This window comes from Pongo pygmaeus, chromosome 16, assembly GCF_028885625.2.
Source record: "Pongo pygmaeus isolate AG05252 chromosome 16, NHGRI_mPonPyg2-v2.0_pri, whole genome shotgun sequence".
Taxonomy (NCBI): domain Eukaryota; kingdom Metazoa; phylum Chordata; class Mammalia; order Primates; family Hominidae; genus Pongo; species Pongo pygmaeus.
Genome location: NC_072389.2, coordinates 67388640 through 67412676, shown reverse-complemented (window position 1 = coordinate 67412676; position 24037 = coordinate 67388640). Strand labels below are relative to the sequence as shown.

At 35.6% G+C, this 24037-nt stretch overlaps 1 protein-coding gene across 5 annotated transcripts in view; it reads left to right on the top strand.

Moving 5' to 3' along the window:
* The window catches only part of VPS13C (vacuolar protein sorting 13 homolog C), a 196905-nt gene that overhangs the window by 36912 nt on the left and 135956 nt on the right, over window positions 1-24037 (top strand). For all 5 annotated transcript variants that reach the window (XR_010123963.1, XM_054450335.2, XM_054450337.2 and 2 more), the window contains 9 exons: window positions 4872-4931; window positions 5744-5824; window positions 6684-6741; window positions 8250-8377; window positions 10075-10181; window positions 11365-11536; window positions 14022-14084; window positions 22871-23000; window positions 23580-23674. Coding sequence is in view for 4 of the 5 variants with exons in the window: in XM_054450335.2 (XP_054306310.1) it covers window positions 4872-4931; window positions 5744-5824; window positions 6684-6741; window positions 8250-8377; window positions 10075-10181; window positions 11365-11536; window positions 14022-14084; window positions 22871-23000; window positions 23580-23674 (894 nt within the window). In the remaining variant the exon portion in view is untranslated. The remainder of the gene's footprint in view (window positions 1-4871; window positions 4932-5743; window positions 5825-6683; window positions 6742-8249; window positions 8378-10074; window positions 10182-11364; window positions 11537-14021; window positions 14085-22870; window positions 23001-23579; window positions 23675-24037) is intronic.

The window sequence follows — 24037 nt, the reverse complement described above, 5'->3', positions numbered from 1 at the left end:
AACCTGCTCCTGAATGACTACTGGGTACATAACGAAATGAAGGTAGAAATAAAGATGTTCTTTGAAACCAACGAGAACAAAGACACAACATACCAGAATCTCTGGGACACAATTTAAAGCAGTGTGTAGAAGGAAATTTGCAGCACTAAATGCCCACAAGAGAAAGCAGGAAAGATCTAAAATGGACACCCTAACATCACAATGAAAAGAACTAGAGAAGCAAGAGCAAACACATTCAAAAGCTAGCAGAAGCCAAGAAATAACTAAGATCAGAGCAGAACTGAAAGAGATAGAGGCACAAAAAGCCCTTCAAAAAATCATTGAATCCAGGAGCTGGTTTTTTGAAAAGATCAACAAAATTGATAGACCGCTAGCAAGACTAATAAAGAAGAAAAGAGAGAAGAATCAAATAGACGCAATAAAAAATGATAAAGGGGATATCACCACCGATCCCACAGAAATACAAACTACCATCAGAGAATACTACAAACACCTCTATGCAAATAAACTAGAAAATCTAGAAGAAATGGATAAATTCCTCGACACGTACACCCTCCCAAGACTAAACCAGGAAGAAGTTGAATCTCTGAATAGATCAATAACAGGCTCTGAAATTGAGGCAATAATTAATAGCTTACCAACCAAAAAGAGTCCAGGACCAGATGGATTCACAGCCGAATTCTACCAGAGGTACAAGGAGGAGCTGGTACCATTCCTTCTGAAACTATTCCAATCAATAGAAAAAGAGGAAATCCTCCCTAACTCATTTTATGAGGCCAGCATCATCCTGATACCAAAGCCTGGCAGAGACACAACAAAAAGAAGAGAATTTTAGACCAATATCCCTGATGAACATCGATGCAAAAATCCTCAGTAAAATACTGGCAAACCGAATCCAGCAGCACATCAAAAAGCTTATCCCCCATGATCAAGTAGGCTTCATCCCTGGGATGCAAGGCTGATTCAGCATACGCAAATCAATAATCATAATCCAGCATATAAGCAGAACCAAAGACAAAAACCACATGATTATCTCAATAGATGCAGAAAAGGCCTTTGACAAAATTCAACAGCCCTTCATGCTAAAAACTCTCAATAAAAGGTATTGATGGGATGTATCTCAAAATAATAAGAGCTATTTATGACAGACCCACAGCCAATATCATACTGAATGGGCAAAAACTGGAAGCATTCCGTTTGAAAACTGGCACAAGACAGGGATGCCCTCTCTCATCACTCCTATTCAACATAGTATTGGAAGTTCTGGCCAGGACAGTCAGGCAGGAGAAAGAAATAAAGGGTATTCAATTAGGAAAAGAGGAAGTCGAATTGTCCCTGTTTACAGATGACATGATTGTATATCTAGAAAACCCCATCATCTCAGCCCAAAATCTCCTTAAGCTGATAGGCAACTTCAGCAAAGTCTCAGGATACAAAATCAATGTGCAAAAATCACAAGCATTCTTATACACCAGTAACAGACAAACAGAGCCAAATCATGAGTGAACTCCCATTCACAATTGCTTCAAAGAGAATAAAATACCTAGGAATCCAACTTACAAGGGATGTGAAGGACCTCTTCAAGGAGAACTACAAACCACTGCTCAACAAAATAAAAGAGGACACAAACAAATGGAAGAACATTCCATGCTCATGGATAGGAAGAATCAATATCGTGAAAATGGCCATACTGCCCAAGGTAATTTATAGATTCAATGCCATCTCCATCAAGCTACCAATGACTTTCTTCACAGCATTGGAAAAAACTACTTTAAAGTTCATATGGAACCAAAAAAGAGCCTGCATTGCCAAGTCAATCCTAAGCCAAAAGAACAAAGCTGGAGGCATCACACCACCTGACTTCAAACTATACTACAAGGCTACAGTAACCAAAACAGCATGGTACTGGTACCAAGACAGAGAGATACAGACCAATGGAACAGAACAGAGCCCTCAGAAATGATACCACACATCTACAACTATCTGATCTTTGACAAACCTGAAGAAAACAAGAAATGGGGAGAGGATTCCCTATTTAACAAATGGTGCTGGGAAAACTGACTAGCCATATGTAGAAAGCTGAAACTGGATCCCTTCCTTACACCTTATACAAAAGTTAATTCAAGATGGACTAAAGACTTACATGTTAGACCTAAAACCATAAAAACCCTAGAAGAAAACCTAGGCAATACCATTCAGGACATAGGCATGGGCAAGGACTTCATGTCTAAAACACCAAAAGCAATGGGAACAAAAGCCAAAATTGACAAATTGGATCTAATTAAACTAAAGAGCTTCTGCACAGCAAAAGGAACTATCATCAGAGTGAACAGGCAACCTACAGAATGGGAGAAAATTTTTGCAATCTACTCATCTGACAAAGGGCTAATATCCAGGATCTACAAATAACTCAAACAAATTTAGAAGAAAAAAACAACCCCATCAACAAGTGGGTGAAGGATATGAACAGACACTTCTCAAAAGAAGACATTTATGCAGCCAACAGACACATGAAAAAATGCTCATCATCACCGGCCATCAGAGAAATGCAAATCAAAACCACAATGAGATATCATCTCACACAGTTAGAATGGCAATCATTGAAAAGTCAGGAGAAAACAGGTGCTGGAGAGGATGTGGAGAAATAGAAACACTTTTACACTGTTGGTGGGACTGTAAAATAGTTCAACCATTGTGGAAGACAGTGTGGCGATTCCTCAGGGATCTAGAACTAGAAATACCATTTGACCCAGCCATCCCATTACTGGGTATATACGCAAAGGAGTATAAATCATGCTGCTATAAAGACACATGCACACGTATGTTTATTGCGGCACTACTCACAATAGCAAAGACTTGGAACCAACCCAGATGTCCAACAATGATAGACTGGATTAAGAAAATGTGGCACGTATACACCATGGAATACTATGCAACCATAAAAAGTGATGAGTTCACGTCCTTTGTAGGGACATGGATGAAGCTGGAAACCATCATTCTCAGCAAACTATCGCAAGGACAAAAAACCAAACACTGCATGTTCTCACTCATAGGTGGGAATTGAACAGTGAGAACACTTGGACACAGGAAGGGGAACATCACACACTGGGGCCTGTTGTGGAGTCGGGGGGAGGGGAGAGGGATAGCATTAAGAGATATACCTAATGTCAAATGACGAGTTAATGGGTGCAGCACACCAACATGGCACATGTATACATATGTAACTAACCTGCACGTTGTGCACATGTACCCTAGGACTTAAAGTATAATAAAATATATATATATATAAAATAGTTAAGGACAGTGAACCATAAATCATACCAGACAAGTTTGCCTTATGACTACTTATATGGAGAGGGCCTCGATAAGGAAAGAAGAGGAAGAAGAATGGTAGGGTGGTACACCGGCAGAGAAACAGAAAAAGAGGGACATGGCTATGTGGAAGGCTTAACAATGTTGTGGGCATATAGAGAAGTAGAGATACACATTGAGTTGAAGAACAGAGCAGAAACAATAAAGAAAAAGAGAGAGCTGAAGAAACAAAGGAAAGGGAGTGAAGGAAACTAGTTTATCCTTTGCCTGTTTCCAAAATGAATTTGAAGTAACTTTTGACAAAAAGAAGTATACAGTAACACCTTTAAAGAGGATGGAATCTGTGTTCTAAAGGATAGAGAGAGAATTGTTCCAGAAAACTGTAACTAATGATAGTGGTCATAAGGGAGCAGAGTGACTTTGAGCTTCTAGCCGACAATGCAAAAAATACAAAATAGTCATATACCTCCTGTTGTCTGATAACAGGTATACTATTGCATAAGAATGTGTAGTTTCCTTAGTGTTTGCTGCTGTTTGTCCCTTCGTATCTTTGCTCAGACTCTTCATTCTACTTTAGTTGTCTGTATTACTTTCTTCTCTTTGTCTGCCTGGTGATTCTACTCAAGTTTTAATACTTACGTGATATATGACCTTTCTTTCTCATTATTTTTCACTTACTTCTTAGAATTTACCATTCCCTCTTTTATGCTTCCTATTGTATTTTATCAAAGACCTGTAAAATATTATTGTACTGGTTATCATGTTAATCTCCTTCTGTCAAAACCACATTCATTCACTGAAGTAGTACCTACCTTTTAGTGTTTTTGTGATGATTAAATGAGATAGTTTATGTAAAACATTTGGCACATTGTCTGGCTCAATTGTTTCCTGCTTCAACTATTATAGTGGCTATTATAACAACAACAGCAATAGCAAACCTACCTCTTTTGTATCCATACCATTTATTTTTCTTTGCAATTACAATCTAACTTATAAATCTAAAGTTATCTTCCCACCTCTGATCTGGATCTCATTTTACCTATCTGCCCATTGTACTCGCACTCTACTACTCCACTGAAACAGTTGTTAACAAGTTTCTCAATAACGCCCTTGCTGCTACCTAAGTTTAGTATTTGATGTTGCTGAACATGCTGTCCTTGTAGAAACATGGCCATGCTGTAATTTCCATACTCTCCTGGTTTTCTTCCTGTTACAAAACAATTACTTGTTTTTTTAAAAAGCATGTGTACTATATTCAATAGTGTATAGGCTGGCTCTCTGTTTTCATTCACACCTGATTCTTTCCGTAATTCAAATACATACTAACCCAGTAATTATTTTCTGAATTAATGAACTCAAATTAGAATCATGTCAATTCTCTTTTCCTTGTTTCTGTGATTTTGTCTTATAAATATGTGTAAAGAAATAGATAGCTAACACTAGTTAACATTAAGTAGATGTCATTTCTTCCTAAATTATTTTGTTACATTTTATAAGTATTAGAGCACTATTAATGACATCCATACCACATTTCACAGGTATTCTCTTTTTTCTTTTAGACTGCAAATGAACACTGGACTCCATGCATATTAAATGAAGCAGACAAAATTATATACAAGGTATTATGTTGTAATAAAAATTTTTGTTAGTTTCCTAGGTGCACTTAATTTATTTTCTTGAAGAAACATTGATGGAGCAGAATGTGCCATTGGAGTGTGAGTTAAAAGTCTAGGGTCTAGTTTTGGCCCTGCTACTTACTATGTGACCCTCTGTAATCACTTACCAATTCTGAGATATAGGTTCTTTACCTATCAAGTGAAGATACAGGATACAGTTAATAGTTCCCAAATGGTACTTTATTAGATATTGAGATATTTTTAGATGTTGTAGAGAAAATATTCTCTGATCAAGTAAGATTATTGATTAAAGTACTAAGCTATACATAATTAAACAGATATGTTTCATTTTATTTTAAATTATGGAGCTTTAGATATGTTAACAAACACTGTGAATCTCCAAGAGGGATAATTAGTATGTAGCTTTCCCACCTTGTTGACCATAGACTCCTCTGCTATCACCTGTTTTCAGGAAACAGCTATTCATATCTGCTGGAGGGATCATGTCTTTTTTTTTCAGCAAAATATTTACAGGGTCTGTTAAATACTAAATTCTGAATAAATATTTGATAATTGAATGAATGAGTTCCTTGGAAATAGTGTTCTTGAAAATGCAGTTTAGCAAATGCTAGACTTAATAAAGTCTGAATAACATGAATATGTTTTCCCCTCATTTTTATATTATTTTCTTTCCTTTAAAAATTCAAAATGGCATTTGGGTAATTTTGGAGTGGTGAACATGAGAATAATCTTTTAATATTGATTCATAATTTCGGTGTGTTGATTGCTTGATCTCTTTCATTTTTCTCCTATAGCTTATACGACTTGATAGTCTTAGCGCCTACTGGAATGTAAATTGCAGCATGTCTTACCAGAGATCAAGGGAACAGATTTTGGTAATATTAATGTATACTTGGAAGAGCTAACTTCACTCCCACTCCCTAAATTTGTTTCATATAAGAGGGCCTTCATGAGGACAGGATATCAGCCATTTGTTTAACTTGTATTTCACTAAATCAGAAATATGAAAAACATCCTTTCAAATCCACTATGTGTCTTCAGAACAGCAGTTTTGTTTTTGAAGATGTTTGTGAAATCATTCCTGGGCAGTGATATCAGAGCCCATGGTATTAAATTAAAACTCTATTTATGCTTTTTTACATTCTCATTGTGATGATATTCTTGTCACATTCTGATATTTCATATTAGAATGATTAAGAGTATTATAAAGATAATATTTCTCAGATATAAAGCATGTATCTTTGACAAATGTTTTAGACATTTGTGATGATGATTTTCTGAATAGTAGAAGATTAATTCAAAACTTCAATGTGCTGAACCAGTCTTAGCCATGTTTATTTACTTAGAGGATAAAGAAAGAACAATTCAGTTTTTAGAACTGGATAAATTTCAATCTTCTATCTCTGATTTGTCAGAAAGATACTGTAACATACGATTTACCTTTGACTAGAATGTGTCTGAAATCCCAGTGTATGGATATACATATATGTACATTTTTTCGGAGTCAGAGTGGACATACTACAAGGTTGTTTGTAGACATACAGAATTCTTAAAATTATCTGCTTCTGTATCTTTATACTTGTAAATGATGCTCAGTGTATTTTTCTTATTGACTACTAGTAACAGAGAAACAAAGATATTGATGAAGAACCAAGCTTTGTGTGTGTGTGTGTGTGTGTGTGTCTGAATATGTGTGCATTTTCTTTTTCATTCTCATTCAAATTTTTTGTTTAGGATCAGCTGAAAAATGAAATTCTTACAAGTGGAAATATACCCCCAAATTATCAATACAGTAAGTAATAGTAAAAGTTTATTTCATGTTATAGGAAGAAACGTAGAATTAAATACATTATTTTAACATACTTTTCTGATAAACTTACTTAGTCAAAGTATATTAATTTTATACCTTACTATTATGATACAGCATGTTTGGGTTATAATTTATTATTTAGGAATAGATTGTAACACACACCACTGGAGAATAAGAGAGAGAGAAGGGCAGTATAGCTGTAGTTCATTCCCTACAGCCAACCTTCTTTGAATTCCATGTATTCTTCTTAGCTTGCTACAAAGCTTAGCTTTGTTTTAGGATTTAGGTTTTCTTTCTTTTTTCAAAAAGTGACTAAATCTCAGAGATTCTGGTATTCATGTCACCCTTATGTTACTATTGCAGTGTTAACATAATCCTGCCACTCTAGAGAATTTTTTTTGTGAGCTTTTCTATTTCTTGGCAGCCTCACCTTTATTTTACAACTGGATCTCTAACAAAGCTTGCTGCTTATTTATTTATTTTTTCCATCTGTTTTCTTTATTTCAGTTTCATGCTAATGAAGCTATTGGTTTTTTATTAGTATACCCCTTTATGGTTGTTCTCAGCTTTCATACTCATGTTGTTCCATATTACTTTGGTTCACTGTTGTTTTCTTCATGTTCTTTTATAACTAATTGACGCTGGATAATAGTTGGCACTTATGTTACATAGATCCCTACATTTTTTTATGATGAAACTTTCAAGTGCTGCTAGTTTGTGAAATCATTTACGTTCATTGATGGTAAGAAATAGTTAAGGAAAATCTACAATTTCATTCTTAGGCATTTTCCATTTATAACTAGCCTTTAAAGCAGTTGAAAATTTTGTACAATCTTATGCAAATTGTAATTACTGAGATATCACAGTTTTTATAGTTTGATACTATTCACGGTTAAAATTTATCACCTTGCATTCCCCTATCATCTTCCCTAATACACCTTTTTATATTGCTTCTCAACCTGAAGATTATTTTCTTTAGTTGATTCTAAGGTTATATACGTAATGATCATTTTGACAATAATAAAGTGGTGAGCAGTTTCTTTTTTTGGAATGAATTTTATTCATGATTTTGTTACTAAATTCTGCTGGTGATTAAATAAGACAAATTTATCAGATCTTATTTCCTTTTTTGTATTAGTATTTTTAATGAATAATACAATCATTAAATGTCTTGCAACAAGGAAGAGAAGTCTAATTTTATGCAGACTGTGAATAACCAAGAGTAGATTGTCTGTCTCTTTTATACATTTCTTACCTAGAAGCATAGGACTCCAATTTCCTCCTTGGAGATTTCGCTTTAACCATTGAGCTTATTATTATGCATATAGGTAGAAGCTTAAATTGCTTAAATATTTTTTGGTAGTGATTTTGTTACACACATTTTTATCATTTTTCTTTACTTCTAGAGTAACAGTGTTCTCATAATTATTTACACTTGTTTATATGTAAAAGCATATAAACATATCTTATGTCTTCCCATGTGATATAAGTTTTCCAGCCAATATCAGCCTCTGCAAAACTCTACATGAATCCTTATGCAGAATCAGAGCTCAAAACGCCCAAACTGGATTGCAACATAGAAATACAAAATATTGCCATTGAACTGACCAAACCTCAGGTATGATTCATGTGGATATTTCCAGCTTTGATTAGCCTTGAATCTTCACTGCTTTTATTTGTGATTATTACTTCTCTAGTGGTTGGTGGTTTTTTCGGGTTCGTTATGTTGAGATTTGACTGTTTAAAAATTTTTGTTTTAAAGGAAATGAATTTCAAATTTGAGTAGTTTTTAAAGTCTTATTTCATCTTTTCCTAAAGTGTGGAGAATCATATCAAACTGTAGGGAATGACATTATTTCCATTTGATTCACAATTGTTGATGGAAGATTTTTTTTTTTTGAAAAAAAAATCTCACTCTGTTGCCCAGTCTGGAGTGCAATGGTGCGATCTCAGCTCACTGCAAGCTCCACCTCCCGGGTTCATGCCATTCTCCTACCTCAGCCTTTAGAGTGGCTGGGACTACAGGCGCCTGCCACCACTCCTGGCTAATTTTTTTGTATTTTTTAGTAGAGACAGCGTTTCACTGTGTTAGCCAGGGTGGTCTCGATCTCTTGACCTCGTGATCTGCTGGCCTCGGCCTCCCAGAGTGCTGGGATTACAGGCATGAGCTACCGCACCTGGCCTGTTGATGGAAGATTTTAATGTGTTTTTCTGTCCTCAGTTTTTAATGGAAGACACTCTTATTAACTATTGTTTCTTTAATTTTTAGGACAGCTATGTTGGCAGCTTTTTATTTGTTTCCCAAGCATGGTTACATGCCCAGAGAGTTGGGGTGACAGGCTTGGTGAACTGGAAGTGAAAGGAGGACAGGAGATTTAGCTAATTTAGCTTTTTTGTACAATTCTGTTCAATAAAAATGTAATGCAAGTTGTAATTTTAGATTTTCTAGTAGCTGTGTTAACAATGTAAAAAGAAAAAGGTGAAATTAACTTTAATAATACATTTTATTTAGCTTAATATTTCCAAAATATTAATCATATCAACATATAATAAATGTAAAAAGTTATAATGAGACATTTCACATCACTTAAAATACATTTAAGTTCAGACTAGACACATTTCAAGTGATGAACAACCGCATGGTAGGTAACCTTTAGTTAGAACTGCATTGTGAAAAATTAGAGATGAGGAAGCTAGACTTGCCCCTTTTTTTTTTAATCTTCTCTGCTTTCATGTTACCTCTGGGTGTATGTTTCCCTCCATTTGAACTGTTTGTCAGATCTACATAGAGTTGCTGTGTTGATGGTAAGATGGCTGCTTAAATAGCTTTATCTTGCTTTGGTTATGCAATAATTTTTTGCAGTAATTTCAAAATCAGCTCATAGATAGCTACTGCTGAAACGATGGTCCAGAGGAAAAATATATAGTCTTAGAAACAGGCATATTTTGTATCATAATTTACAGATACCATATTTCATTGTTTATAAGATGTTCATTTAGTTTACATTTTAACATATCTGAAAATAGGATGTATATATTGGTGATAAGAGAATTTAATTAACAGCAGTTTTCTTTTGTAGTAGAACCTAAAATTATATTACAACTAAAAATTGATAGTGTCTTAAATTTGATGAACTATAGTATACTTGTAATTGATAGCATCTTAAATTTGATGAAATATAGGATATTATTGGTCTACCAGGCAACATTGTTCAGGGAATTTGGAGTCTCACTAGTTTAAAAAATGGAATGAAATTTAGTCTTTTTTTTTATATGTACAATGTAATAAATATAATTTTATATTTGTTTTAACAGTACTTAAGTATGATTGACCTTTTGGAGTCAGTGGATTATATGGTTAGGAATGCGCCTTATAGGAAATACAAGCCTTATTTACCACTTCATACCAATGGTCGACAGTGGTAAGTTAGAATTTGTTTTTTGTTTCGTGAGAAACATATAATCATATATTTAGTTACTCTCAGAGTTAAGCAACCTTTAAAAGCCAAGTAATTCAGCCACTTTAAAAAAAAGAGACGAGTATTTAAAGACAAATAGTAAATATATTGATTACTTATAAAAACAGCTTTCACTTCTTTTGTATGTCCATATTACTTTTTTCATATGAACATCCACTTGTATTTCTGCTCCTAGGTTCCCAAATTCTTTTTTTTTTTTTTTGAGATAGAATCTTGCTCTGTCCCCATGCTGGAGTGCGGTGATGTGATCTTGGCTCACTGCAACTTGTGCCTCCCTGGTTCAAGCGATTCTCCTGCTTCAGCCTCCCAAGTAGCTGGGGGTACAGGGTGTGCCACCATGCCCGCTAATTTTTTATTTTTTATTTTTTTGAGACAGAGTCTTGCTCTGTTGCCCAGGCTGGGGTGCGGTGACACGATCTTGGCTCATTGCAACCTCCATCTCCCGGGTTCAAGCAACTCCCTGCCTGAGCCTCCCAAGTAGCTGAGATTACAGGCACCCACCAACCACGCCTGGCTAATTTTTGTATTTTTAGTAGAGACAGGCTTTCAGTATCTCAACATCTTGAACTCCTGACCTTGTGATCTACTCTCCTCGGCCTCCCAAACTGCTGGGATTACAGGCGTGAGCCACCGTGCCTGGCCTAATTTTTGTATTTGTAGTAGAGATGGGGTTTCATCATGTTGGCCAGGATGGTCTCAAACTCTTGACCTTGTGATCTGCCTGCCTTGGCCACTCAAAGTGCTGGGATTACAGACGTGAGCCGCTGCACCCTGCCGGTTCCCAAATTCTTAACTTAACATTCAAGACATTCAACATTTTTATAAAAGTTTTATCGCTTATCAGTCATCCACATAGGCTCAGTGTTATAACCATACTGGAATACTATTTCCCATGTGTCATTTTGTGCCTTTTGGATTTTGCTTTGGCAAACTCTGTTCCTTAAGGGTTTTCTTGTATCTAAGTCTATTTAAGTCAGACAATTTTACTGGGAATTGCTGAGCTCTTGTAGGAAGACAGTTAAGAAGAACAAAAAATTTGACAGCTAAGATCTAAAAAGTCAAGACTTTTCCTGTTTTCTCTTAAACCTTTATATTAACATTTACGTTAACAAAATTTGATTTTCAGGTGGAAATATGCAATTGATTCTGTTCTTGAAGTTCATATAAGAAGGTATACACAGATGTGGTCATGGAGTAACATAAAAAAGCACAGGCAGTTACTCAAGCGTTATAAAATTGCCTACAAAAACAAGTTAACACAGTCTAAAGTCTCAGAAGAAATACAGAAAGAAATTCAGGTATATCTTGCATATATTAGTGAGAGCTATTATTTGTCTAATCATCCTTTAATATTCTTCTGCATGTAATTTGAATCAAAAAATAATTTTAGGAAGAACAGAATTCACCTCTTTTTGAGAGAGAATTATGTGGGAAAATGCAGAATTTTTTTTTTTCCAGTTTTTCTTCTTTAAAAAAACTTTTCTTCCCCCTGCAAATATCAGATAAAATAAGGTTACTGTAAACTATTTGGGGAAAGGTGTCTGGTTTTTATAATAATGTTTAGGAAGTCAGTATCAGAGCTGTTTAAATATGTGTTTATTAGATAGCTATATCTTACTTGTTTTGTTAGTAAACATCCTGTATTTATACGGTAGTGGCTTTTCAAAATACTTCAAAATATTGTTTATAAAAAACAACTTTTACTAAGAAGACATTTATGCAGCCAAAAAATACATGAAAAAATGCTCATCATCACTGGCCATCAGAGAAATGCAAATCAAAACCACAATGAGATACCATCTCACACCAGTTAGAATGGCGACCATTAAAAAGTCAGGAAACAACAGGAGGATGTGGAGAAATAGGAACACTTTTACACTGTTGGTGGGACTGTAAACTAGTTCAACCATTGTGGAAGACAGTGTGGCGATTCCTCAGGGATCTAGAACTAGAAATACCATTTGACCCAGCCATCCCATTACTGGGTATATACCCAAAGGATTATAAATCATGCTGCTATAAAGATGCAGACGTATGTTTATTGTGGCACTATTCACAATAGCAAAGACTTGGAACCAACCCAAATGTCCAACAATGATAGACTGGATTAAGAAAATGTGGCACATATACACCATGGAATACTATGCAGCTGTAAAAAAATGATGAGTTCATGTCCTTTGTAGGGACATGGATGAAACTGGAAACCATCATTCTCAGCAAACTATAGCAAGAAGAAAAAACCAAACATTGCATGTTCTCACTCATAGGTGGGAATTGAACAATGAGAACACATGGACACAGGAAGGGGAACATCACACACCGGGGACTGTTGTGGAGTCGGGGGAGGCGGGAGGGATAGCATTAGGAGAGATACCTAATGCTAAATGGCGAGTTAATGGGTGCAGCACACCAACATGGCACATGTATACATATGTAACTAACCTGCATGTTGTGCACATGTGCCCTAAAACTTAAAGTATAATAATAATAAAATTAAAAAAAAAATAAATAAATGAATAAGAATTTCTTTAAAAAAACAACAAGAACAGCTTTTACTTCTCAGGAAAGAAGAGGACTTATCTACTCCCTTTTAAAAGGTAGAAACATGGCCGGGCGTGGTGGCTCACGCCTGTAATCCCAGCACTTTGGGAGGCTGAGGCGGGCCGATCACCTGAGGTTGGGAATTCGAGACCAGCCTGGCCAACATGGTGAAACCCCATCTCTACTAAAAATACAAAAAATTAGCTGGGCGTGGTGGCGGGCGCCTCTAATCCCAGCTACTCAGGAGGCTGAGGCAGGAGAATTGCTTGAACCTGGGAGGTGGAGGTTGCAGTGAGCTGAGATCCCGCCATTGCATTCCAGCCTGGCAACAAGAGTGAAACTCCCTCTCAAGAAAAAAATAAAATAAAATAAAATAAAAAATAAAAAAATAAAAGGTAGAAACACACTGGATACATAATTTGCTTAATGTCTTCTGATTTCAGTTATAGAACTATTTCTAGCAATGATTCATAATGTGAAAAATCAGTTGAATTCCTATTTTTCTGAAGTATATCACAATCACCAGTATGAAATATTAGAAAAAGCGTAGGTATTGGAGTTAGATGGATTTGGGTTCAAGTACTGACTTGGATATTTACGAAGTGTCCTTCTGATATGGACACAAGTTTCTCAAACTCTCAGGTCTAGCGTTCTCATATATAAAATGGTAACAATATCTGTCTTACAGAGTGGTGAGAATTGTATGAGACAGCACATAAAGCACTTGGAACACAGGTCACCTGGTTAATGTTAGATTCCCCCACGTACTTTTATATAAATGCCTCAAATCAGTTTCTACTTTAGCCTACTTATTGATTTGCAGAATTTTACGTTCTTAAATATTATGTGTTTTGTAATGGCACCCTTAGTACAATGGCTATATAATGATAAGAATAGGGGGGAGTTAGAAGTAAGAATCATAAGGATGATATGTAAAACAAGTCCCCTTCCTAAATATTCTTGTTTTCATGTGCATTTATGTCTATGTGTTAATTATAATGGTCTCACAGAAAAATTATTTTCATACTGTATTTAATGAGGATTTATTTTCTTGGAAAACTTATTTTCTCTTACTGTAAAAAATTAAATTTAAAAGTCTAGAATACATTCAAATTTATACTAATACTTTCATTACGTCACAGGTACTGTTAATGGACTAGATATGCCTAGCAATCATAAAAGAAAAATTTCTTTTATCTAATGATTAAATTTCTTGTTTACAAGTGCCTCTGTTTTTTACAGGACTTGGAGAAGACTCTAGATGTTTTTAACATAATTTTAGCAAGGCAACAAGCACAAGTTGAGGTAATCATTTTTATTAGCTGATTTTATGTTTTAAACATGTTAATGCCCACTTTTAAACCTAGGATCAAGAAATTGAAGTTTCACGAGTTGAGGTTTTTATTGCTTAATTTAGTCTCGGGAGAAAAGAAACTGGAGGACTGAAAAAAAGCCACTAACATGAAGGGGAAAAAAAAACTTATTTTTATTATTTATTTTTTTTTGCGATGGAGTCTTGCTCTGTCTCCCGGTCTGGGATGCAATGGCGTGATCTTGGCTCACTGCAGCCTCTGCCTCCCGGGTCCAAGTGATTCTCCTACCTCAGCCTCCTGAGTAGCTGGGATCATAGGCATGCGCCACCACGCCCAGCTGATTTTTTTTTGTATTTTTAGTAGAGACGAGTTGTCGCCATGTTGGCCAGCCTGGTCTTGAATTCCTGACCTCAGGTGATCCACTCACCTCGGCCTCTCAAAGTGCTGGGATTACAGGCGTGAGCCACTGCGCCTGGCCACTTAGAAAATTTTATAATGAAAAATCTGAAAAACTCCAAGAAGAAAGTAAATAAAAGACATCTATAATCCTGACAACTTAGAATACTACTGTGATCATTTTGGTTATCAGTTTTTCTCCCATGCTTATATACCTGCGTATTTATGCTTTTTATCTCCTTTTTTTTTTTTTTTTTTTACTTTTTCTTTGTTTCCTCTTCCTTCCCTTCCTTCTTCCTTCTGTCTCTCTCTTCTTTCTTTTCTCCTTTCCTTCCTTCCTCTTTCCTTCACTTTGTTCCTTTTTTTCCTTTCTTTCTGAAATTGGAAATTATCTACTGATAATGTTTTATAACTGCTTATTTATTGATGCCTTGTGCGCAGTGTTCCATGTCATTTCTAAGATTCTGTAATATGACTTTTTGGTAATTAAAAAAAAATTACAAATGCAGTATAACTCATTGTAGAAAAGTTAGAAAATATAGATAAATAAAACAAAAATAAAAACACTCATTTCAGAAACTAAAAGTAACTACTGTTAATACCTTTCTGTATATCCTTTTAGTCCTTTTCATAGTTATAGATGTCCATGTACTTACTCTTACTTTTACATGAGATTAAGGCATATACAGTTGACCCTTGAACAACCTAAAGGTTAGGGGTGCCAAGCCCCCACGCAATTAAAAATTTCTGTATAACTACTTTCTCTCTCTTTTTTTTTTTTTTTTGAGAGATGGAGTCTTGCTCTGTCACCCAGGCTGGAGTGCAGTGGCGCAATCTTGGGTCACTGCAACCTCTACCTCCCAGGTTTCAAGCGATTCTCCTGTCTCAGCCTCCTGAGTAGCTGGGACTATAGGCATGTGCCACCATGCCCGGCTAATTTTTGTATTTTTAGTAGAGACGGGGTTTCACCAGGTTGGCCAGGCTGGTCTCGAACTCCTGACCTCAGGTGATCCACCCGCCTCGGCCTCCCAAAGTGCTGGGATTACAGGCATGAGCCGCCATGCCCGGCCTGTGTATAACTTTAGATTCTTCAAAAACTTAACTACTGATAGCCTACTGTTAACCGAAAGCCTTATTGATAACATAGTTGATTAACACATATTTTTAAATGTTATATGTGTTGTACACTGTATTCTTACAATAAAGTAAGCCAGAGAAAAGAAAATGTTATTAAGAAAATTATAAGAAAGTGAAAATATATTTACTATTCAGTAAGTAGAAGTCGATCACCATAAAGATCTTCACATTGAGTAAGCTGAGGAGTGGGAGGAGGAAGAGGAGGATTGTCTCAGGGGTAGCAGAGGCAGAAGAAAATCCTTGTGTAAGTGTACTCATGCCGTTCAAACCCATGTTGTTCAAGGGTCGTCTCTACACTTGTTCATTTATTTAGCAAGTACTCACTGAGTGTCTGTTATGCTTGCATTATGGCTAAAAGTATAGACTTGGGAGTCAGATGGTCTGGATTCTGATCCCAGCTTTGCCATCTACTAATTATATGATTTTGGGCCATTTGACCCCTCTGTGCCTTAGTTTCCTGATTTGTGAGATGGGATTAATTAGTAGTACCTACGGCTTAGGGTTATTGTTAGGAGTACCTGATAATTCATATAAAACACTTAAATTATTATGTGCCTGGCACATAGTAATTACTAAACACGTGATTTTTTTTCATTGTCATTATCGTTTGCGTTAGCGTACATAAATGAACAAAACAGACAAAAATCTTTTATTTATATTGTAGTAGGGTATAAGGTTAATAAGTACTTCAGTAAGAATAAAGTAGGAAAGAATATAAGGAGTGCTGAAGCTAGGCAGTGATAATGATTTGCAGTTTTAAACAGGGTTGTCAGGAAAAGCCTCACTAACAAGGAAACATTTGAGCAAAGACCTGAACATGGGGCAATCAGCCAGAAAGATATCTAAGGGAAAGGTATAACCAGGCAGAAATAATAAAGTTTAACTGCTTAAAGGTTTTGGGGTTGGGACATACCTGGCTCATTCAGGAAACTAACTGGAGTCCTGAGAGAGGGAAGAGTGGTGGTTTATGAGGTCAGAGAAGTAAGGTAGCAGAGGAATGGGAGGGCTGCTCATGGGAGTTGAGATTGCCAGATTGTGTAGCATCTTACAGGCCATTGTGTGGATTTTGGCTCTTACTCTGAATTGGGAAACTAATAGTAGGTTTTGAAACAGGATGATACGATCTGGCATAAGTTTTAAAATTCACCCTGGCTACTTTGAAAGCAGACTGTAGGAAGGAAGGCAAGAGTGAAGATGGGGAGCAGTTAGGAGGCTATTGAAATAGTTGAGATGAGTGGTGATAGTAGCTTTGCTGAGAATGGTTGCAAATAAAGGTGATGAGAAAGGGTCAGATTCTAGATATACTTTGAGGGTACAGCCAGTATTTCCTGACTGACTAGATGTGAGTTGTAGGAGAGAGAGTAAAAAATGCCTTTAAATATTTTGACCTGGAGCAGTTGGAAGGATGGATTTGCTATCAAATAAGAGGGGGAAGATGGGAGAGAACAAGCTTGAGTGAGATGAGAGAAGACCAGGAGTTCAGTTTGGGACCTATTAAGTTTTAGCTGTCTCTTAGACCTCAGAGGGGCAATGGAGTAGGCAATTATGTGGAGTTCAGAAGAGGAGTCTGTGCTGGATATAGAAATGTAGAAAGGGTCAGCACATGGATTTCTTTAAAGCCACGAGATTGCATGAGATCACGTCAGGAATTAGAATAGCTAGAGAAGAGGAGAGTTGCAAAGATCCAAAGCATCTATTGTTACCATCAGAGGGATGGGAAAGAACCAGCAAAGGTGACCATAAAGGGATTGCCAGAGTTGTATTAGGGAAGCTGTATGAATGTAACACCTTCAAATTCAAGTGGAGAAAGAATTTCAAGGAAGAGAAAGTGATCAACTGTGACAGATGCACCTGATTTTTTAACTAAGATAGGACAGAATTGAACATTAAACCTACTAAATATGGGATATTTTTAGCCATGATGTTTTTCAAGTGATTTTTTGGCACCAATTTCTTTCTATTCTCTTCTTTTGCACTCTTAATTATTTGGACTCTTAATTTTTTTATATTCTATGCATATATGTATATATATATGTGTAAAATATATAAGCAAGGATGAAAACACCCATATGTATAAGATATATGTGTTCATATATAAGATATATGTGTGTATATGTAATATAAATATAAACATATTTATATGTATGTATTTAGACCTTTTGGTGCTCTGTTCATTTTTTTTCCTTGCAATCTTTTTTCTCTCTCTAAGGCAAGATAATTTCTGTTGATCTATCTTCAAGTTCTGTCTTTCTTCTGTCATCTTCATTTTGCTATTGAACCCATCCTGGGAGTTTTTAATTTCAGATAATATATTTTTCAGGTCTAAAATTACTATTGAGTTTTTTTTTATAGTTCGCATTTCTCTATTGAAGATTCCAATCTTTTTAGTAATTTCCAGGGTGTTTGCCTTTATGTAATGTACTATAGTTACAGTGGCTTTCTGATAGTTCCAGCTATCAGACATCGAAGTTATCTGATTATTGGCATCTGATGATTATCTTTCCCTTGAGAATTGGTTACATTTTCAGTTTTATTTGTTTTTGTATGTCAAGTAATTTTGGATTGTATTTTTGACATTGTGATTATTATATAATCTCTGGATCTTGTTATAATCCTCTGGAAAATGTTGACATTTTGTGTTAGTGTACAACCTATTTAAGTTCTGAATATAGGTTGTGTTTGCCTTCTGTGGATGGTGGTTCAGATTTCAATTCAGCTCTTTAAACCTTTGGTATGTAAGTTTGAGTTTGTTTTACACATGAATATTACCGGGGTTAGTTTGAGACTTGCGCAGGTGGTTCATATTAGTTCAGGTGGCTAAGACCTTTCCTACTTTGGTTTGGGTTAGTTTCACATATGTGAAGCTTGTATTAGACTGAGATTTGGACAGGTTCATGTACAGAATTAAGAGATATCCCCTTCTCCGGCTCTTTCCCTGCCAGGGTTTTCTCACATACGTTCTGGCCTTCATGAACTCCATTTACTGGTTCCTTGGCCAGAAATACGGAGTTTTCTCAGGGTTTTAGGTGCCTGTACAGCTGTGCTCCATGTTCCTCTGCTCTGCTCCATGGTGAGGCCCTTGCTCAGCACAGAGCCATGTATAGTAGTTTTCTGTGTCTATATAACAAACTTAGTGGCTTGAAACGACACGTAGCTATTATCTCTGAGTTTCTTTGGGTCTGGAGTCTAGGTATGGGTTAGCTGAGTCCTCTGCTTAAGGTTTTAAAATATTGCAAGATGTTGGTTTGGGACTATGGTATCTGAAACGTGACTGATGGCGGATCCACTTTCCTTGGCAGAATTTAGCTCTTTGTGGCTGTGGGATGGAAGGCTTCAGTTTTTTGTTGATTTCTGGCTAGAGCTGCCCTCAGCTTATAAATATCGTCTTCAGTTCCTTGCCTAATGGGCTTCCCAACATAGACAACGATAACATGGCAGCTTTCTTCTTCAAAAGAAGAGAGAAACTCCAGCAAGATGATCGCTAAAGTCTTATGTATATAGCATACACATTGTACACAGAATCAAGTATATTTTATTACCTTTGCCATATTTTATTGTTTAGAAACTAGTGGCAAGTCATGCCCATGCTCAAGGGCAAGAACATTAGAAATGGGAGATTATGGTGGTGGGGTGGAATGGGGTGGGCAGAACATGTGAGAAAAACAAATGTCATGGAAAACTCACTGTTGTGCAGGTCACTTCTCCAAATTGTGACCCCTTCTACTGTTTGCCTGCTTTGCTTACTTTTCAAAATCTCGGGTAGATCTTTTTTATATTTTGTTCTGAAGTTTTAGTTGGGTTGAAGAGGGCTTATGCCACCATGGAACTAAAACTTTCACTGAAATTAGTAATAAAGAAGTCACTTAAGAGCAATTTTTATAGAATAATGTGGGCAGAAACTTGATAGGAATGCGAGAGCGTGAACGACTAGGAATGGGAGACAGTGAGTAGGAACAGTATGATTCTTTGCTGTAAGCAGAGCAGATAAATGGAGCAGTAAGTGGTGGACAATGTGGAGTCAAGAGAAGGTTTTGTAACTTGCTTTTCTTTCTTTAAAAAGATTGTAGTATCCATTTTCAGTGTCAGCAGAATCATTTATCTGACATCATTTCAGATAGCTGAATAGAGGCCGGATGTGGTGGCCCACTCCTGTAATCCCAGCACTTTGGGAAGCTGAGATGGGCAGATCACGAGGTCAGGAGTTTGAGACCAGCCTGGCCAACATAGTGAAACCCTGTCTCTACTAAAAATACAAAAATTAGCCGGGTGTGGTGGCACACGCCTGTGATCTCAGTTACTTGGGAGGCTGAGGCAGGAGAATCACTTGAACCCGGGAGGTGGAGGTTGCAGTGAGCTGAGACCACGCCATTGTACTCCAGCCTGGGTGACAGAGTGAGACTCTGTCTCAAAAAAAAAAAAAAAAAAAAAAGATAGCTGAATAGTATTCCATTCTGTGCATATACCAGAATTTGCTTCACTATTTCTCACTGGCTATATTTAATTGTAAGTGACTCTACAATGAATAGCCTTATCTCTGCATTTTCTCAAACATCCCTTATTTTCTCACAGGCAAATCCCCCAAGGTACAAGTTGTTAGGTCAGAAAGTATGAATATTTTAAAAGGTATTTGCTACTGCTGGGGATTGTTCATATGAAAGAGAGGAATCAATCACTGGAGGAAACAATTTCAATCCTCCACGACTTAAGTTGCTTTAGCTTAAATGTGTATTCTTAGTACCAGTTACAGTTGCTTAAAAAGTGAAGAAAGAGAACTAATATTGGATGCAGTAGACAAAGAAGGATGGATGTAGAAGAGAAGGCAATTTGATCTATCTAAAATTGATTTTTTTCATTGTAATGGAAAGTACATAGGGCCTGAGTTTAAAATGTAGGCAGAGGATTGGCTGAAGTTATTTACCATAGGCAACTTACTTGGACAGAGAAGGAAGTGAAGGCAACAAGGGGTAATTGAAGAAAAGGGAAAGGGCTCTGCATCCATCTTCATCTTAGGTCTCATTTGTATAGTTTTATTTATTTTTGGTCTCATATACGTATATATGTATATATATATATGCTTTGAAATAACTATAGGTTTATAATAAGTAGCAAAGATAGTTCACAGAGGTCCTGTGTACCCTTCATCCGTTTCTCCCAGTGCTTACATCTACATAATTATAGTACAATACCAAAACCAAGAATTTGACATTGGTATGATGTGTGTGTATAGTTCTGTGACAGCTCTCGTATTTTTAAATGTTAATTCTTATTTATTTTTAAATGGTAATTGACAAACATATAGGAAAACTTTTCTTCACTGTTCTTTGTTACTTCATTTTCTTCATAGCCTTTCTTATTGTTTGAAATTAGTATTTTTGATTGTGTGCTTTCCTACTAATTCATCTCTTTTTCTCTTTATTGTGTCTAAAATTTTCAGTTTATTTTTAAATTTCCTTGAAATTTGTAGCGTGCTGATCACACCTTTAAGATTTCAACGCTAATGCTAATAATGGCTTTATCTTTCTTTTAAAGGTTTTCAGATATTTAAGTAGAGATTTGGGAGGAAGTTGAATGTTGGGGTTTGTCGCCATACTATCTTGATGTCTCTTAGGATGTTTTAAAAAGGTTAATTTCAATTAATTTTTTTTCCAAAATAAAAAGGCTTCTTTGCCCCAAAGTGTAAAAAAATGTATTATCTATTTTTATAAAGAATAATTTTTATGGTAGCTAAGAATATGGTAACAATGAAAAAATACAATTTAGTGCTTGCCCTTTTAAAACTTAAAGCTATCAGTTTGGTTAAAAGAGATGTTAATAAAATATCCAAATGCTTTTTAGCTTTTTCTGCATTTAGATTTATAAAAACTATCTGTGAATTCATCTATTTATTAAGTCTCAGTATCTAAGAGAGGTTCAAACTTGAAGTTTCTGGTTGCATTTTCCCTAAAAGCACTCATAGAAGATTCTTAAAAGCGGAAAAACTCAGATGATATACATTTAATTGGGTGTCATTTCCAAAAAAGCTCAGTTTTATCTACTTGTGAAACTGTTGAAGCAGTTAATTCCCTTTATCATGATCTCTGCTGTTGAAGGAAACTAGTTTGTTGTCGTCTCAGTGGTTCTGAACCTTGGCTGCATGTTAGAATCACCAGGGGAATTAAAAAAAAAATACCTGTCTCTTGAGAGAGAACCCACTCTCTCAAGATTGGATTTAATTGTTGTGTGGTGGGGCTTTGGCTTTGGCTTTTTTTCTCATAAAGCTCCTAGATGATTCTTTTGTGTAGCAAGGATTGAATACCACTGAGCTGTGGTATCTACAGTAGCTGATTTGTCATTTACTTTGATCTTGCAGTTTCAAACAGGGCTTGAAAATGTATATACTCATCCCTAGCTTGTGACAGAAGTTTAACATTTGGCCCATCCTTAGTCTTTACATTCACCAATCAAACCCTACTCTCTTTACTATAGAATTCAACTCTTTACTTTTATCTTCTCTTTTGTATTATTCCACTTTTTATTACACACAGGGGCTTACAATATGTTACCGATTCACTACCAATTTAAAATACTTTAAGTGGAAAAATTATTGAAATTCACTTATTCAGGGAATGAGAGCATATAATCTAAATTACTTATCCCCTTTATTTTGTTTATCCCTGTATTCTGCCTTTTGGTTATTCATCTATATTTCTCTGAAAAGTGGGCAAAGAGAAGGAGCAATACAAAATCAAGTCAGGATTTGTTGAGAAAAGAGGGTGAAATGAGATTCAAAGACTATTTTAATTTATATCCCTCTTTCTGCCACTGTCCTAGTTAGCAGGCCAGCATTGTATATGAATTCTGAAATATAATTGTTTTAAATTAATACTTTTTTGGGTGTGTTCCCTTTCAAGGAACTTTTCGTTTTATAAACATGCAGTTCTAGTGGCTCTTTAACTTAAAAATTTGGAAGAATTTGGAAGTCATATTGCTTAGAAATATTTTACTTGAAACCTTAACTATATTGTTCATAACATGCAGCCTCATCAAAATGCTATCCGTTGGTGTGAGAAGTATTAATAAACTAATAGGGGGACTGCATTTAACTAAATTATGTTGTGAGCATCATTTAAGATCTTGACTGGTGCAATGTTACGTAGTGTTAAAAAAAAAAAAAAAAAAAAAAGAACCATTGTTTTTTTCCAGGCTACACCTGAAAATGAAGAGGGCAACATTCTTAAAGTAAATTTTTTAATTTTTATTTTTTAGGTGATTCGGTCTGGGCAAAAATTAAGGAAAAAATCTGCTGACACAGGCGAGAAACGTGGAGGCTGGTTTAGTGGGTTTTGGGGTAAGAAAGAGTCTAAGAAAAAGGACGAAGAATCATTGATTCCTGAAAGTAAGTTCCAAGTCAAATAATTTATTGTACAGTGTTAAGTTAAAAAAAAACTATGTAAATTATATCTTCCCTGTTGAATTTTATTTTGAAATACATTTGAAATAAATTAGCTCAGTATAGTAAATATATAAGCAAATACATCAGGCTGGACTATTCCTATGTTTATCTAAAATAAAACTTAGGTTAAAATAAAATATTGATTTTTTGTTTGTGAAATAATGTTTATGTCAAATTTAAAATGTTTAAATTTAAAGATCTCAACATTTAGCATTTTTTGTTACCTTTTGCATAGATATTCAATTACAAGTTTCACTTAAGTTTTAAAATACTTAGGGAATTCTAAAACCCATATATTAGAACTGAATTTCCTTAATGGTGTCTCTTTGCCTTTTCTTGACCTTAGCAAGCAAATAGAATATGTTTGGTCAAAGTTGTAGTATATTAGAGGATATTACCTGTCTAATTTTGCTTTAGCATTTGTGTCTGTTGATTTTAAGATACTTGTTAGTTTGGTTAGTCTTTTTAGTTGTATCTGTAAAATGGAAGCAATTAATTTCTTAAAATGTTGTTTTTTCATAGCTATTGATGACCTTATGACTCCAGAGGAAAAAGATAAACTCTTCACTGCCATTGGTTATAGTGAGAGTACCCACAACCTAACTTTACCTAAGCAGGTAATTACTTAAGTGGTTTAAAGGAATTTTGTCTCATTGTACTATATTAGATTGAATTGGATTAGAGTTACTGATTTTTTTAAGTAATAAAAATGTTATTAATTCCACTCTGCTACTTAATGGTTGAATGTTTCAGTCAGGTTTTACCAATTAAAATTCTCTCTCCAACTTTATTTAATTTGATTTTTTGAGATGGAGTCTCGCTCTGCACTCGCTCAGGCTGGAGTGCAGTGGTGTGATCTTGGCTCACTGCAACCTCTGCCTCCTGGGTTCAGGTGATTCTCCTGCCTCAGTCTCCCGAGTAGCTGGGATTACAGGCACCTGCCACCCTGCCTGGCTAATTTTTGTGTTTTTAGTGGAGAT